This window comes from Colletotrichum siamense, assembly GCF_013390195.1.
Source record: "Colletotrichum siamense strain Cg363 chromosome Unknown KSG_Cg363_contig05, whole genome shotgun sequence".
Taxonomy (NCBI): domain Eukaryota; kingdom Fungi; phylum Ascomycota; class Sordariomycetes; order Glomerellales; family Glomerellaceae; genus Colletotrichum; species Colletotrichum siamense.
Window position 1 is genome coordinate 275745 of NW_023501018.1, and position 14662 is coordinate 290406.

Sequence of the window (14662 nt, forward strand, 5' to 3'; positions counted from 1 at the left end):
CTAGCAAGTCAATAACCTACATGTAATACATACAAGTCAGGACCGTTCGGTACCTCGCCGTGGCAGCCAGTCAACCCAACACAACCCGGCGGTGTCTGCAGGGATCGCTCGACGGGGTCTATCTTAGCGTACGACGCCAACCCGGCCGCACCCCCAGTCTTCCATCACCCCCAAGACCAAGCTAGTGTGGCCAGGTTCCAGGTCCAGCCCACGAACCCGCGAGGCGAATTTGGGAATTCGGACGTGAGGTGAGCTCTGCTGCTCTTACATGCGGGAACGGGAGGGACACAGGTTGTGGTGCGGTGCGCCGGATGCCAGTCCCAATGTGCTTCCGTCTCACATGCGGTACACGCCTCTATCGCGTCCGCCCCCCCGTCTTCCGTCCCGTCGAGGCGGCACCCAGAACTTAATTAAAGAACCTCCAATCCCCCCCTCACTGCTCGGTCGTGATTCCCACTTCTCTCCTCTCATCCCTCTCTCGCTCCTTGAGCTCTTGTCTGCCCAATCGAGACCCTCTTTTGATATCCCTCTCCCACAGACAAGAGAGTCTCACTCCCGTGTTTGACGTGTAAGAAGAACCACCACTCGTCGTTCTTCACGCCGCAACCATGAGCGACGGCCTCGTCAAGCGGACGTCCTCTTCGGAGGGCGCCCACGACCCCGAGAAGACGGCCTTCCAGACCAAGACCTACGACGACACCGAAAATGTCCACATCCGCGGTCTCGAGACCAGCGCCGACACCAAGCTGGAGAGAGGCCTCAAGGCCCGTCACATCACCATGATTGCCATCGGTGGTGCCATCGGAACCGGTCTCATCATCGGAACCGGCAAGGCCCTCGCGCAGGCCGGCCCGGGCTCCGTCTTCATCTCGTACACTCTCGTCGGTTTCATCGTCTTCCTCGTCATGGCTGGTCTCGGTGAGATGGCCGCCTGGCTGCCCATCTCTTCTGGTTTCACTGGTTACGCCTCGAGATTCTGCGACCCTTCCCTTGGTTTTGCGCTCGGCTGGACGTGAGTCTCTCCTGCTATGTTCCCCGCGGCAACCGTTCGGGCAGAGTGCTAATGGGCGTCACAAACAGTTACTGGTTCAAGTACATCATCGTCACGCCCAACCAGCTTACCGCCGCGGCCCTCGTCATCCAATACTGGGTTGACCGCGATAGAGTCAACCCCGGTGTCTTCATCGCCATCTTCCTGGTCGTCATCATCTGCATCAACTACTTCGGCATCAAGTTCTTTGGCGAGTTCGAGTTCTGGCTGTCCAGTTTCAAGGTCATCGTCATCGTCGCCATCATTCTCTTCTCTTTGATTCTCGTCTGCGGTGGTGGACCCAACGGCGAAGCGACCGGCTTCCGCTACTGGAAGGATCCTGGGTATGTGTTGTGCTCGACGCAGTTCGCAGTGTCCCCTCGCTAACATCGTCTCCAGTGCTTTCAAGGAGTACATCGACACCGGTGATGCCGGCCGCTTCCTCGGTTTCTGGTCCTGCATGGTCAACGCCACCTTCGCCTATCTCGGTACCGAGCTTGTCGGTGTCACTGTCGCCGAGGCCCAGAACCCTCGCAAGACCGTTCCCCGCGCCATCAAGCTGACCTTCTACCGTATCCTGTTCTTCTACTGCCTCAGCGTCCTGCTCATCGGCATGCTCGTCCCCTACAACTCCCCCGAGCTCGCCTTCGCCAACAAGCAATCTACCGGTGCCTCCGCCTCCCCCTTCGTCGTTGCTGCCCAGGTTGCCGGCGTCAAGGTCGTCCCTCACATCATCAACGCCTGCATCTGCGTCTTCGTCTTCTCCGCGTCCAACTCCGACTTGTACATCGCCAGCAGAACCCTCTACGGTCTCGCATCTGAGGGCTCCGCCCCCGCCATCTTCAAGCGCACCGACAAGCGCGGCGTCCCCGTCTACGCGCTCGGCTTCTCTGCCATGTTCGCCCTCCTCGCCTTCATGAACGTCTCCAGCGACTCGACCAAGATCTTCGGCTACTTCGTCAACCTGACCACCATCTTCGGTCTGCTCACCTGGATCTCCATCCTCGTCACCCACATCTGGTGGATGAAGGCCCGCAAGGCACAGAACATCCCCAACGAGATCATGCCCTACGTCGCTCCCCTCGGCATCTGGGGCTCCTACGCCGCCCTGGCCATGTGCTGCATCGTCGCCCTCACCAAGAACTACGACGTCTTCACCGGCGGCGACTTCGGCAAGGAGAAGTACAAGACCTTCATCACCGGCTACCTCGGCATCCCGCTCTACCTCATCCTCATCTTCGGCCACAAGTTCTACTACAAGACCCGCGGCGTCAAGCCCCACGAGGCCGACTTCTACACCGGCAAGGACATCATTGACCGTGAGGAGGAGGAGTTCCTGGCCCGCCAGGCTGCCGAGCAGGAGGCTCGCGGCGGCAAGGAGAGCCGCGGTGGATGGTTCTACAGAGTCTTCGTCTCGTGGCTGCTGTAAACGGGAGAAAGAAAAAGGGTGTTTTACTGTCGTTCTGAATATCATGTCCTGCGAATATACCAAGGCGATTTGGTCCGCCTAGTCATTCCATAGATATCCCAATCTAGACCAAGCATCATGATTTTGCGCATAATAATTTCTTCAAAATTTGACGGTGAAATGCATTGGATGTGATTTAAAAGACGAGAAATGCATTGACACTGCCCTTCGGAGATCATCGGCTTTAAATTTGTTTTTGTCTGTGTTGAGTTAGCGTGGGGAATACTCTCCACCGCACGATGAGTCACACCCTCAACCCTTTATGTATGTGACTGGAACGAAGTTCAGCAACCACCCTTCAAGCACAATAGCTCAGGGGTAGAGCGCTGGGCTCATAACCCAGAGGTCCCTGGATCGAAACCAGGTTGTGCTATCAATTCTTTTGCTTTTTTGGTTCTCTTTCACGGCACTGCCCTTCCTTTTGCACTCTCCGGAGGCTGTGGCTCGATCACCAGGTAATCAGGAAGACTGCTTTTGCTACTTTTACCGCTTCTGTTAAACATATGCCGTTAACAAGATTCTTGCAAACCTAAGTAGACCTGGTTCTCATGAACAGCACTCCAATATTAGGACGTGTTTTTCGAAGCATACACCAGACTTTTCATAGTGTGGGATGAACCTCCAAAGATTGGACGTGGCTGGGCTTGAAATAGTAGAAGAACGTAGGCTGCGATGTAACACGGCCACATAGCGCAACTCCGATTCACATCATTATAGAAAATATGTACGCTCAAACGCGATTTCTCATCTGTGAAGACGGACCAGGCCTCAGACGACCGGGCCGGCCATTCGGTGCCGAGTGGGGACACGGGCCGCGGACGGTTCGGAGTGTTCGCGGCACCCCTCCTTGCTTCATGGACCTTTTCTTTTGATGAGTATCGTTGCACAAGATTCCGGTCCTGTATATACAATGTTGTGCTGTATTGCACGCTCAAATATACATTGAAAAAGGTCCGGTAGCTTGCCGGCCGCATGCAGTAGGTATCTCCAACGGCTTCATGGTATCCGTGAGCACTGCAGAATAGAAGTACAGTCATGATCTTGTACAGGTAACCCCTTAACAGCCGGACAAACTTCAATTAGTACCCAGCATAGTCGCCAATCTCAATGTTCGGCGTGATGTACGGCTGGACCTTGGACCTGGTCAACGTCCTCTGCTCATAGGCGTACGCCAGCCCGATGAGCTTCGCCTCCTGGAACTTGGCCCCAAGAAAGCTGATCCCGAACCTAACATCTGTCAGTTAATGAGAAAGCGCTTAATATTCCATCGATATACTCACGGAACGTGCGGGCCAGTGTCAACCAGATTGCCCCTTCGATTCTTAATAACCGTCGCGTTCGCCGGGTAGAACCCAAGCGGGACCGTCACGACCGGCGCCCCGATGATGGCCGCCCAGGTGCTGGAGAAGCTCGTCGGCAGGATCACAGCATCGAGCTTGTGCCTCTCCAGAGTACCAAGCAGGCCGCCCTCGCCGCCGAGGTAGTTGCTCTCCTGCAGCGCGGCCCAGAACCGCGGGTCGGTGTTATTGAAGCCCTGCACATCCAGGGCGTCGTCCCAGATGGCCGTGTTGCGGTCTGGGTAGTCCTCAAGACCGAACGACTGCGTGAATTTGCGGACATCCGCGAGGGATGTCACGTTGTTGGGGTTGAAGCTGAGCTCGGCCAAGTAGGCTGCGAGATTGGTGATGAAGTCTGCGTTCAACACGATTGTCTCCGAGGTTGAGTTAGCTAGCTGGGCTGCCGCGGTGAAATTGGCATTGTCGACTATGGTCGCACCGGCTGATTTGAAGACTTCAAGGGCTGCCTCGAAGGCATCAGTCTCCGTGCCGGTGGTGTTGTCGGAGAAGAGCTCTATGGCGTTACGCGGAATGCCGATGCGAGCGCCGCGAAGAGCGTACATGTCGCAAGCGGCTGCGTAGTTGGGGATCTCGCCGTTGTTGGGGATTGCAGACGTGTAGTTGTCCTTGGGATCTGCACCGGAAATGGCGTGGAGGATGTAAGCTGCGTCCTTGACCGTCCGGGCCATCGGTCCTATGGCGTCCTGGTGCTCGCTGATGGGGATCACGAGATGTCGAGAAGTCAGGCCGACTGTGGGCTTGATCCCCACAAGGTTGTTGCGTTGTGAAGGGGAGACAATCGAACCGTCAGTCTGCATGTTGTCAGTCTGAGCTACGAGAAATCATTCACTCAATGATAACAAACCTCAGTACCCAGCGCTGCGAGGGCAAGTCCCAAGTCCGATGCCACTCCGCTGCCACTCGAGCTTCCACTGGGATCTTGCTGCGGGTAGTAGGCCGCATAAACCTGTCCGCCGTAAGCAGACCAGCCGTTGCTGGTATTGTTGCTTCTGTAGTTTGCCCACTGGCTGAGGTTTGTCTTGCCCAGAATGATCGCTCCAGCCTCACGAAGCTTCTTCGCCATGAAGCTGTCCTGGGGAACCTTGGCGCCAACTAGAGCCCACGATCCGGCAGTGTTATTCATCTGGTCAGCCGTCGCAATATTGTTTTTGATGAGGATTGGAATCCCATGAAGCGGTCCCTTGATAGTGCCGTTGGCCCGCTGGGCATCCAAGTCCGCTGCGATGGAGACCGCGTCGGGGTTAACCTCCGTCACGACATTCAAGGTGCTGTTGACTTGGCCGATGCGCCCGAGATAGGCGTTCACAAGATCGACACTGGTGAAGAGGCCGTTTTCCAGGCCTTCCGCCAGCTCATCGATGGTAACATCAATGAGACTCGGGAACGGGGTCCCCTTGACTGAGACGAAAGTCAATTCACGAACGTGAGACAGGTGACTGGTCGGCCGACACGCACCAGTCAAGCAGCTGACGATGCTGGCGAATCTCAGCCAGATCAGAGCCACGGCCAGAAACGGCCGCTGCATAGCCATGTTTGAGGGTGAGGAGAGGGAGGCAAGTGTCGGCGATTTGGGACCAGCTCAATTGGCTTGGTGTTGAGTGATGCTTCACGGGCTCCTGAGGTTGCTTGGACCATAACTTGGACGCGAGCACATATAAATGCATGTTGATATCCCGGTCAGGCCAATCTCGTCCTGCATGTCTAGCACGGTTTACCGGTGCATCGCGTGGTTTAGTGTCTCTCTCGGTACGGCACCGACAACGGCAAGCGAGTGATAAGCAGTTCCGGGGATCGCGTAGCTTGAGCCGGCACAGATTGATTGCGTCCTCGACCCGGACAGGCAGCTCATTCTGATAAGAGCCGGGGGAGAAAAGTCATGACGTAAATAATTGGGAAGTGGTTCGGTTACATGCAGCATGGGCGGAGAGACAGGTCCTCAGCACAGCTCTATTATCGGTAGCAATTGGATGCGGGTGATTATTGAGCGCGAGAGTTGTACAGAATACCGAGCCAAGTGTCTTACCAAGCTGATGGGGACTGAGAAGGATGGCGCGGGGAAGAGAAGACTGCCCTCCGGTGACTTGCGGGGGAAACTCCGTTGGTGGAGACCGGTACGTACCTCCGGGCGGCAAGGACTCCGGCCGGTGGATTCGGACCAACTCCGGCTCATCTCCGGACGCCAGAATCTCGCGGTCGGAACCTTCGGACTGCGTATGTCATCATGGCAAATGGCTCGTGATGCCTTCACTTCCTCACGGACCAGTTTTCCTGCCCTTATTCGTGCCTGACGTGCGTACGTCAGCAGCAGCTCGCTCTCGGACGCCATGACATAACCATCTCCAGGCCTTCGTTGACTCAGTCATGCACCTCTGAGAGACCCTTCTTTTGGTAACGAGATTGAGCCCAGAGCTTGGCTAGATCCGATTGGGAGATCATGGACCCATCTAATTGAGCATGTTTAATCCTGAAAATAGCGACATCCGCCGGGGTCTTTTCACACGTGCAAACAAACGTTCCCCGCCGAATATGCATATGTGGCTGTGTAGAGTCGGGGGCCTGGACCACATGCTGATTCTCCAAGGGCTCTACTCTCACAATGCTGCGACAGGTCCTTGCCTTGCCGTGGGATGCGTTTCTGCGCGGAGACATCCTCGCGGTGTGTGTTGAAGCGGGAGCCCCAATGACTTGCTTATTGGGACTGCCGAGATCTCCGCCCCGAGGCGAAGAGATGCGACGGAACAGCCGCGACAGCCCTCGTAAACTCTGTTCGCACACGACAGCCGCCTCACTCACGAATAAACATACACACGAGATCACAAAGCACCGAATATCACTGGACCATCGTCGCCGTACCTGCATATCCGCCAGAAATAACATCCTGTCTTTTGATACGCTCATTCGTTCCGCATAAGTCAAGACAGCCTCCCATTATCACCCATCACCCCATGCAAGAGTCCCAAACACCTAGTCTTGGCAAGCCATTGTCGGCCATAGTTGCCCATCCTCCCTCGTTCGAACAGGCGCATGAAACGATTTTCGCTTGGCGTCGATCCCGGTGGGCGCATCCCAAGCCGCTGGGAGAGCACCGTCGGACACACATGAACTCGCGCCATGCCTGCCCGCGCACTCATGCACCGCACCTGGGCCACCACACACGGGTCGTGCCATGTTCTGCTGGTCTCCGAGGCACGTCCGTGAGCGGACACCTGCTTTGCCGTCTCAACTGCGAATGGAACTGCCACGGCATCCGCATGAGAACAGGAATGAGCGCCGGTCTTGTCATCTGACTGTCTCCTGTCTGTTGTTGCACTGCGGTTCGCTACGAGATGCTGCGCTTTCTCTCAACGCCATCTGAAGCAACCCACTGTCGTTCCACACGGCAGCTGTCACCGTTGTGAGCATCGCTTGACGTTCAAGGAAGCACTGTTCGCGATTGTGTATATGGGATTGCCAACGACGTGGAGTTCGCATCATGGAGTCGACGTCGATTTTGCCTCGTACGTGACGCAAGATTGACATTGCGTGAGCAAAGGCAAAACTTTGCTTAGAGCCGCAAGCTAATCCAACTATGCTGCCCTTGATCTCTCCCCCTTTCTCCGCGCGCCCGCGCGAGGGACAACGTGGGTTCTAGGACGAGATGGATCCGGGCGAATACAATTTTCTCCCACGCATGGGCTGAGAAGTTTAGTTTTTTCGGCAGACGATGAATAACTTCCCAGCCTGCAGGTGGCCAACCAAGACCCAGGCCACGCAGCGCGCCCTCTGACTTCCAAAACGTTTTCGAAGTGGAACTAACACAAACCTAACTTCCAACTATCGTCAGAATCAGGGAAAGGTCGAGAGGTGCAAGGTTCCCGAAGCCTCCAGCCTGCATCGGGCGAAGTCGAACCGCCAGTTGGCTCCCCTCCACAATGGCCACCATCCCCCTGCCTGGATGCCCCGGTCGCTCGCAACATCGTGCCCTATGTAAGCTTAAGACCAGGGCTCCGCTTGCCGAAGACTGTGAGGAGCTTCGCCTTTCAGGCACACCACCAATGAAGGGGGACTGAAACGACATCAGATGGGACGAATCGATATCTCTCGCTTCCTCCTGCAGGAGTTTGCCTATCGTCGACATCAGACGAGGAGAGCCTCCCCACCCCCGAAACACCACAGCGAAACGCCACTTCGCCCGAATAAGTCAGGATATCGGGCGACGCAGGGCAATGCCTTCATCTGCGCTGATCCATAACAAACTCCAATGCAAGGTGGTATCCCCGTCCCCGTCGATCCGGCAACATGCGGAGGCGCGAATCCACGCGGGGTCGGGCACTTCGAACCGGTGAACTTTGGCATCTCTCTTTTCTCTGCAGTTGCGATTACTGGTTTCAGAGACTCGCGAGTCGTCCTTCCGGCGAATTTTAATCTGAAATCGCGACCAATCGATCGGCACACCCGCATGTTGGGATAGTGTGGACGACTTCGCCCAAGGTTTGGACGAGGGTAGAGTATCCCTGACAGCAATACACAGTCGAGGCCATTCAGAGAAACTACTAAAGGAAGATGGCCCAACCCAATTTCCAGTTTGGAGGAGCAGGCAGGTCCCTCAGTTCACGCCCACCCCCAAGGCATTGCAGATACGAGAAAATCTTCCCACTGAGCCACCAAGCTTGACTTGGTCAAAGACACTTCATCTCTCTTTCATCATACTATTAGTCAATATTTAGTTCACTCACTACGATGAGGTTCTCAACTCCCCTACTCCTGCTCGCCTCGGCCCTTCTGGTCGGCATCAACGGTGCCCCAGCTGGAACGGACGTTGCCAGAGGAGACTTCAAGTAGGCATACGTGACGGAGGTTACAGGTCACAGGTCACTAACACAACCAGTGAACTCGGTCCCCAGGCCGACATTCCCCAGATCAATGGTCGCGATGTAGCCGCTGTTGAACAGCCTAATGCTGCATTGGCCGCCCGCGGCGGTGACGACACCGAGCTCCAGACCCGTCAGCTGCTAGGCCTGCTCAAGAAGGTCCTCGGCAAGAAGAAGAAGAAGAAGGCGAAGAAGGCCAAGAAGGCCGCGAAGAAGGCTGCGAAGGCCGCCACCCCGGCGAAGGCTAAGGCGAAGGCGAAGGCGACGACTCCTCCAGCCAAGGCCAGCAACCCGCCTCTTCCGGCTGCTCCTCCACCAGCTGCTCCGCCCGCCGCTCCTCCTGCCGCCGTACCGCCCGCCGCTGTCCCAGCCGCTCCTCCCGCAGGCGCTCCGAAGAAGGCCTCTGGTGCTGGTGCTGCCAACGCAGGTGCTGCCGCAGCTGGCGCTACTAAAGGTAAACAGCCTCCACCAAACAACAACCAACCCGCTCCCGTTCCCGCCGGAGCCGTCGCGGCCGGGGCGTTGGTCGGAGGTGGTGCTGCTGCTGGTGGTGCTGCTGCGGGTGGTGTCAAGCCCAAGCCGGGCAACACCCCAGCGACACCTAACCAGCAGCCGCCACCACCGGCCGCTGCTCCCGCGCCGCAGAAAGGCTCCGACCCAAATAGCCCGGCTCCCGCACCGCCGGGAGCCATCGAGGCCGGTGCTCTCATTGGCGGTGCTCAGGGCCCCAAGCCCGGCACGCAGCCTCCGAAGCCTGGTGTCGCCCCTCCCCCGAAGCCGGCTGGAGCGGCGGGTCTGCCCCTTGCCGTTCCGTCGAGAAACCAAGCCGAGTGAATTTGTGTTGACGAGTCACTTTGTGCAGGGAATTGAGTTTTAGCGTACACTACGGAGATAGCGATCACACGGGAACAGACAGCTTGGATTCAAATCGATAACGGTCATTTCATTGCTCGTGGGTAATCAATCTAAACCTTTTAACTCGGTAACTCTTTCTGGTGGTTTAATACCGAATTGTGACGAATAAGGGGTTGACGGTGCCTGGTGTGGTATGGGATGGCTTTGGCCGGAAATAGGGGGAAACTCGGTACTGTGTACATAGGTACGATTTCAGAAAATTCATGATTTATGACCTGCGATCGTTGGTCGTTCTAACCCTTTGGTGCCTCATCGTGACATGGTTGGCCCCTCTCGGTCGTTTCCGGCCCCTGGCTAGCGGAGAAATACTCTGAAGCTTATTGCCGTTAAGCAAACTTCTTATGCAGGTTAAAAAGTTTCAACGCCGCGAGGCACGGTTACAAAGTTTGTTCCTGAAGCAGATTCGTTCTCGTATGGGGTGCGTTGATGTGTGTGGCCACACGCCCGGGCCAATGACATAGCCACATTCGTCGACGAGTCGCTGATTTAGTTTTTCACAATCGTTTTATGAGGGTTACGTACGATCAAGACGGCTCGCCATGTCTGGCTCTGAGATCTTCTTCCCGGTATGAGATAGCCCTCGCGAAGTGCAATACTCTTCAGAGGGATAGCTATGGCCAGACATTCTTCAAACACGGTGCGTTGGGCCAAGCCATCGTCGTTCCACTGTGTTTCTCAGAATGAAAATAGAACGCTCACGACAAAGAAACGGCCGTTGCATCTTGGCATTAGTCACGCTCGCACGAGAATGTTTGCTTGCCTAATGCCATTGTCACTGGCGGAGACCTCGGTCTCGCCATCTCACCTTGTTGCCCCATTTGAAAGCTTCCAGGCGTGGAGTTGGCGCTTGCTGACCACACTAAACACTTTGGCCCTTAGACGCAATGCCATCCAAAGATTTTGAAAGGCTCAGTGCAAAGTCGGCAACCGAGCTGCCTCGTGCGTTTACCGCTTTCCGCCGAAAGACTTCCATAGCGGGAATAATGTATGCCTCCAAACTACATCATTGGTGCGCTCGTGGATGGCAACGAAGGAGGCGACTAGTTTACTCATCAAGCTTAAGCTTGAAGCAATAGCCTTTTGGTTGTTAAGCCCCGAAGACGTGCTTCTTCTTTCACAAGATCAGGAACACCTAGCAACGAATGTCGCCTCTAAAGCTGTTAGAAATGACCTAGCGATATGTGCCAGAACAATATTCTGACAGAATCCTGCGTCATAGTCGGCTTAAACCTTCGAGTGATGGGATTTCCCACACAAAATAGTCCTATTGATGTGAGAAATTCCATAAATCCTAGGATAGAGTCAGCAAGCACAACCAGCTCAAGCGGATGTAGTAACACGTTATCAGGCTGCCATGCTGCGGAACTGGGGTTCAATAAAGGGACGCATACAGCACATGCACAACACAACGTTGATCCCACGCAACTTACTGATAAGAGACTACCAGTGAAACTTGCATCGCAAGGCGGCAAGATACTCCGGCCCCCATGTTAAGACTTTGTTCTTGCCGAGGCAAGCTTGCTCACGTTCACAGTCCAAAACGAATACGGTTCAATTTCAGTACCTGAGTCCTTGGTGAAATGGCTTGACGCTATTTGCGAATGAGTTGCGTGCAGAATGAAGCTTTGTGGATACATGTATCGCGTTTGCGAACCCGCCGTTTGTTCAAGAGAGAGCTTCAGTACGAAAACCTCCCTCACGTTGTTACCGCTGGGAGACAAGTCCTGGTCCGTAGATGTTACCATGTTTGGGACTGTAGAACGCCAAATACTCGTGTCGAGACGCATGCGTATCTCACTTTATGTTGGCACCCGAAGACGGGCGAGTCAACAAAGCAATGTAACGACCACATTCATCGTAGGGAGACTGCCGTTACACGTCGGTTCCACCAACAATCCCTCTTGGATAAATCTCCCGATCTTTCAAAACCCAACGTGAATGAAAATTGCATGATATAAAGTCAGCTATGAGAATCTTGACCAAAGGCTGTGGCTGCCCTGCTCCCCCTTTTGCCCACGAAGCCCGAAACCCGACATCTCAAGCCCAAACGCCATCAAGCCCCTGCCCCGGTGATTATGATCATGGTTTTCTCCTTCCGCAATATCCAGAATGGTCAACGTTAACCTCGCCGCCGGAGCCCGTATTCTAGGATTTCTCTTCGGGCCAGACAACCTCATCATGCCGTTCAAGTGGTCACACGATGCCGGCATTCCCGACAAACACATACCCGAAACCTGGATAACAATTGTCACTGGAGATGGCGCCAACTTGGAAGCGTCGGGTTCTGAGCCTTTCATCTCACTCTGGGACGACGGCGGAAGAAGAATCGGCCAACACTGGGTCGAGGACAACAGGGACAAGCTACCGGTTAGCAACGACCCCGATGACAACATCTACAAGATCCCACACACCCAGAATAGGGACCCAATGGCAACAGCGCAATACGTGATGATATCACAGTTGTACTCCGAGACTATCTGCATCTCAGCTGTCCAGGTCTCCAACGGCAAACTCAGTGCCACATGGTACGGCGATCTCGCCATGTACTGCGGCGCAAAGTGGTTTCTCAGCCAGCGCAAAGTTGGGGACAAATACCCAAAGTGCGTGTATATGAGTTCTGGCGGTATCGTCGACAACTATCCTCGGTCTATCAGTTTCCACGTAAACGACATGCTCGGGACACCTTCCAAGATCCAGATGTACCGCAAGGATCAGCAGAAGTACCTTTGCAGGAGCACTCCACGATTCGGCTGGTGGCGACGTCTCGAACCTGATGGGACTGTTCCATTCTTCAAGCCACCGCTTCAGTATGATGTGGACAAGGAAACCGGGCTGGAGGGCTGCGACAAAAGTCCTGAATTGGCTGTCGACAGAGTCGTATGGGACAAAGGCGTCTACACCAGGCCTCAGATCAAGAGCATCAAAACGATCAAGGAGCTGCGGCGTTCTATCCCAGAGCCTGCGCAGAACCGCACCGAGAATGTTCTCAGCAAGCGGCGAGGATCCAACCGCGATCCCAGCCATCTCATCGTGACAGAAGCCGAAGGCCATGAAGCCTCACTTGTATGCAACAGTACAACTTCTGACGGATGGGATGTCGTTTCTCTCAGAGAAGGAAAATATTGTGATATGACATTCAAGAGGCTGTATGACCTTTGTTCTCTGACTAACGTCGATAATTGTTTCGACGTAGAGAAAAAGGTGCTTGTCCGCCGTGACGGCATCGATGCTCGGGGGACGATGTCTGCCGGTATAACACTGGAGAAGGCTTACAGAACAACTGAGTATTGGACATCATGAGGATGGAAGATGATTGTAAATGGTTTCTGGTATTTAATTCGGCATCCTCCATGTGTAGACAGGGACTTATAATGATTCCACGGGTCTCATCTGCCTGTATCGCCGCAGGCCTAATATGATCCGTCAATGGAACAGACACGCTACTTAGATATCAGAAACATCAAATATTATACATAAGCTTTTTGCGTCTCAGAAAAGCTCATACATGACCTGTCCGCCAGCATGTGTCATGGAATCTGTCTATTCTTGAGGTATTATACTGGAATCTTTGCTAGAGAATGTGAGATAGATTCCCAATGTGTGAGTAGGGAACTCTGAGAGAAATACTCGCCATTTCTGAAGAGAAATGCTGTGTGTATGAGCTTTGAGACCGAGGTACTACGACATACTCTCGAGGATCATGATCCGACCGAAAATGAAGAAACATGGACAGATCTACGTCCATCATGGGATGTTTACTGGCTAAGGTGAGATACTCCATCTATGATGGCTTTGATTCACTATCTGTCTGGATATATCCTAAGTCCAACCATTTCTTCTCCTACTAACCCATACTTACTGTCCAGGAACGTCACCACGGTCAAGAATTCCGATGTCCTGCCCCAACGAAGAAACATCCTCGTCATCAGAAGCATCATCATCCAGCCCGAAAAGTAGTTGAGGTAATAACTCCCCACGCGCTCGTGACTCGGAAGCACACGCATCATAACTAGACGCGTACTCACTCATGAAGAGAAACGCTGGGTCTTGCTCCATGTCGTATCTGTCGAATAGACCGATTGTCGATCTTGAGATATTCTCATAGCTTTTGTGGCTGAAGTAGATGATGATGTGCTGTCTTTTGCCAGGGGCGACGCATTCTTGCAGGCTGTGGCCAGGCTGTGGTGTTCTTTTCACAAATTTCGCGAAGTTCTTACCGGGAAACTCGAAGTCTCCTTGGCAGTAGTGAGTAACAGCAGTGAGCAACTCGACCTCATAGAAGAAGAAGGCGATGAATCGAAATTGAGAAAGCAGTTCTGCGATATCGTCATCGAGATCCGGTACTCTCATATTTGCATTCTGCCTGGCCCTGTAAGCATCGTCAAAGCCTGTAATCAACACGACATCTTCTGAGTCATCTCTGATGTTGATGCTGATGTCGTTCATTTTTAGTTGCTCGAGTCCTCGTTCTATACTTGCAAACTTCCCGTCGGGCAGAGGATCGGACGTGTCCCATCCCCAATCCGGATCATCTTTAGCAAGTGCTGCAAGATTCATGCATTTGACATGCCACCTTTCGGAGTCCTCTGGGAATGAAAAGTGAATGAGATATCTTGCCCCGTTCACGTCATAGTTGTCAGACCTTGGGAGAGGCATGAAGTCGATCATTTTTGATCATGGAACTTGCTTTTGCAGAGTCTTGATGATTTTGAAGTGTCTATTTTTAGAACGAAAACCAGAAACATATCACAAGTTCCCTTCCTTAAATACATCACGCCCTTCATTAGTGAATCAATAAGATGGTCTCGAATGGTCGCAGCCCAGACAGTGAATCAATCACACGAGCTCGCACCTCTATCTTGGTCGCCATGCCCTTCATTGAATCACGAACCAGACTTTACACAACTCAATCGGGGTCGGATAATTCCGAAAGGGACCGGAATATCAGAATAATCGCCGGAAACACCTCTGTATTCCGGCCAGTTCTTAAGAAGAACAACTTGCGAGACATGCCCTATTATCGTCGACATACTTCCCGGGT

General features: G+C 53.9%; 4 protein-coding genes across 4 annotated transcripts; 2 read left to right on the forward strand and 2 right to left on the reverse strand.

The window, feature by feature from the left end:
- Window positions 1-608: 608 nt before the first annotated feature.
- On the forward strand, window positions 609-2459 carry DIP5-2 (Dicarboxylic amino acid permease; the record flags this gene model as incomplete). Its single annotated transcript, XM_036639574.1, has 3 exons — window positions 609-1012; window positions 1081-1374; window positions 1430-2459. 3 exons carry the CDS (start codon window positions 609-611, stop codon window positions 2457-2459), a joined length of 1728 nt encoding a protein of 575 aa, XP_036494150.1.
- A 1118-nt stretch (window positions 2460-3577) lies between these two features.
- CGCS363_v007726 (putative amidase) lies at window positions 3578-5387 on the reverse strand (the record flags this gene model as incomplete). The annotated part of the gene is made up of 4 exons (XM_036639575.1): window positions 3578-3725; window positions 3779-4647; window positions 4701-5254; window positions 5312-5387. 4 exons carry the CDS (start codon window positions 5385-5387, stop codon window positions 3578-3580), a joined length of 1647 nt encoding a protein of 548 aa, XP_036494147.1.
- A 6343-nt stretch (window positions 5388-11730) lies between these two features.
- On the forward strand, window positions 11731-12921 carry CGCS363_v007727 (uncharacterized protein; the record flags this gene model as incomplete). The annotated part of the gene is made up of 1 exon (XM_036639576.1): window positions 11731-12921. The coding sequence occupies one exon, from the start codon at window positions 11731-11733 to the stop codon at window positions 12919-12921; it is 1191 nt and encodes a 396-aa protein (XP_036494148.1).
- A 555-nt stretch (window positions 12922-13476) lies between these two features.
- Window positions 13477-14289, reverse strand: CGCS363_v007728 (uncharacterized protein; the record flags this gene model as incomplete). The annotated part of the gene is made up of 1 exon (XM_036639577.1): window positions 13477-14289. The coding sequence occupies one exon, from the start codon at window positions 14287-14289 to the stop codon at window positions 13477-13479; it is 813 nt and encodes a 270-aa protein (XP_036494145.1).
- Window positions 14290-14662: the final 373 nt, after the last annotated feature.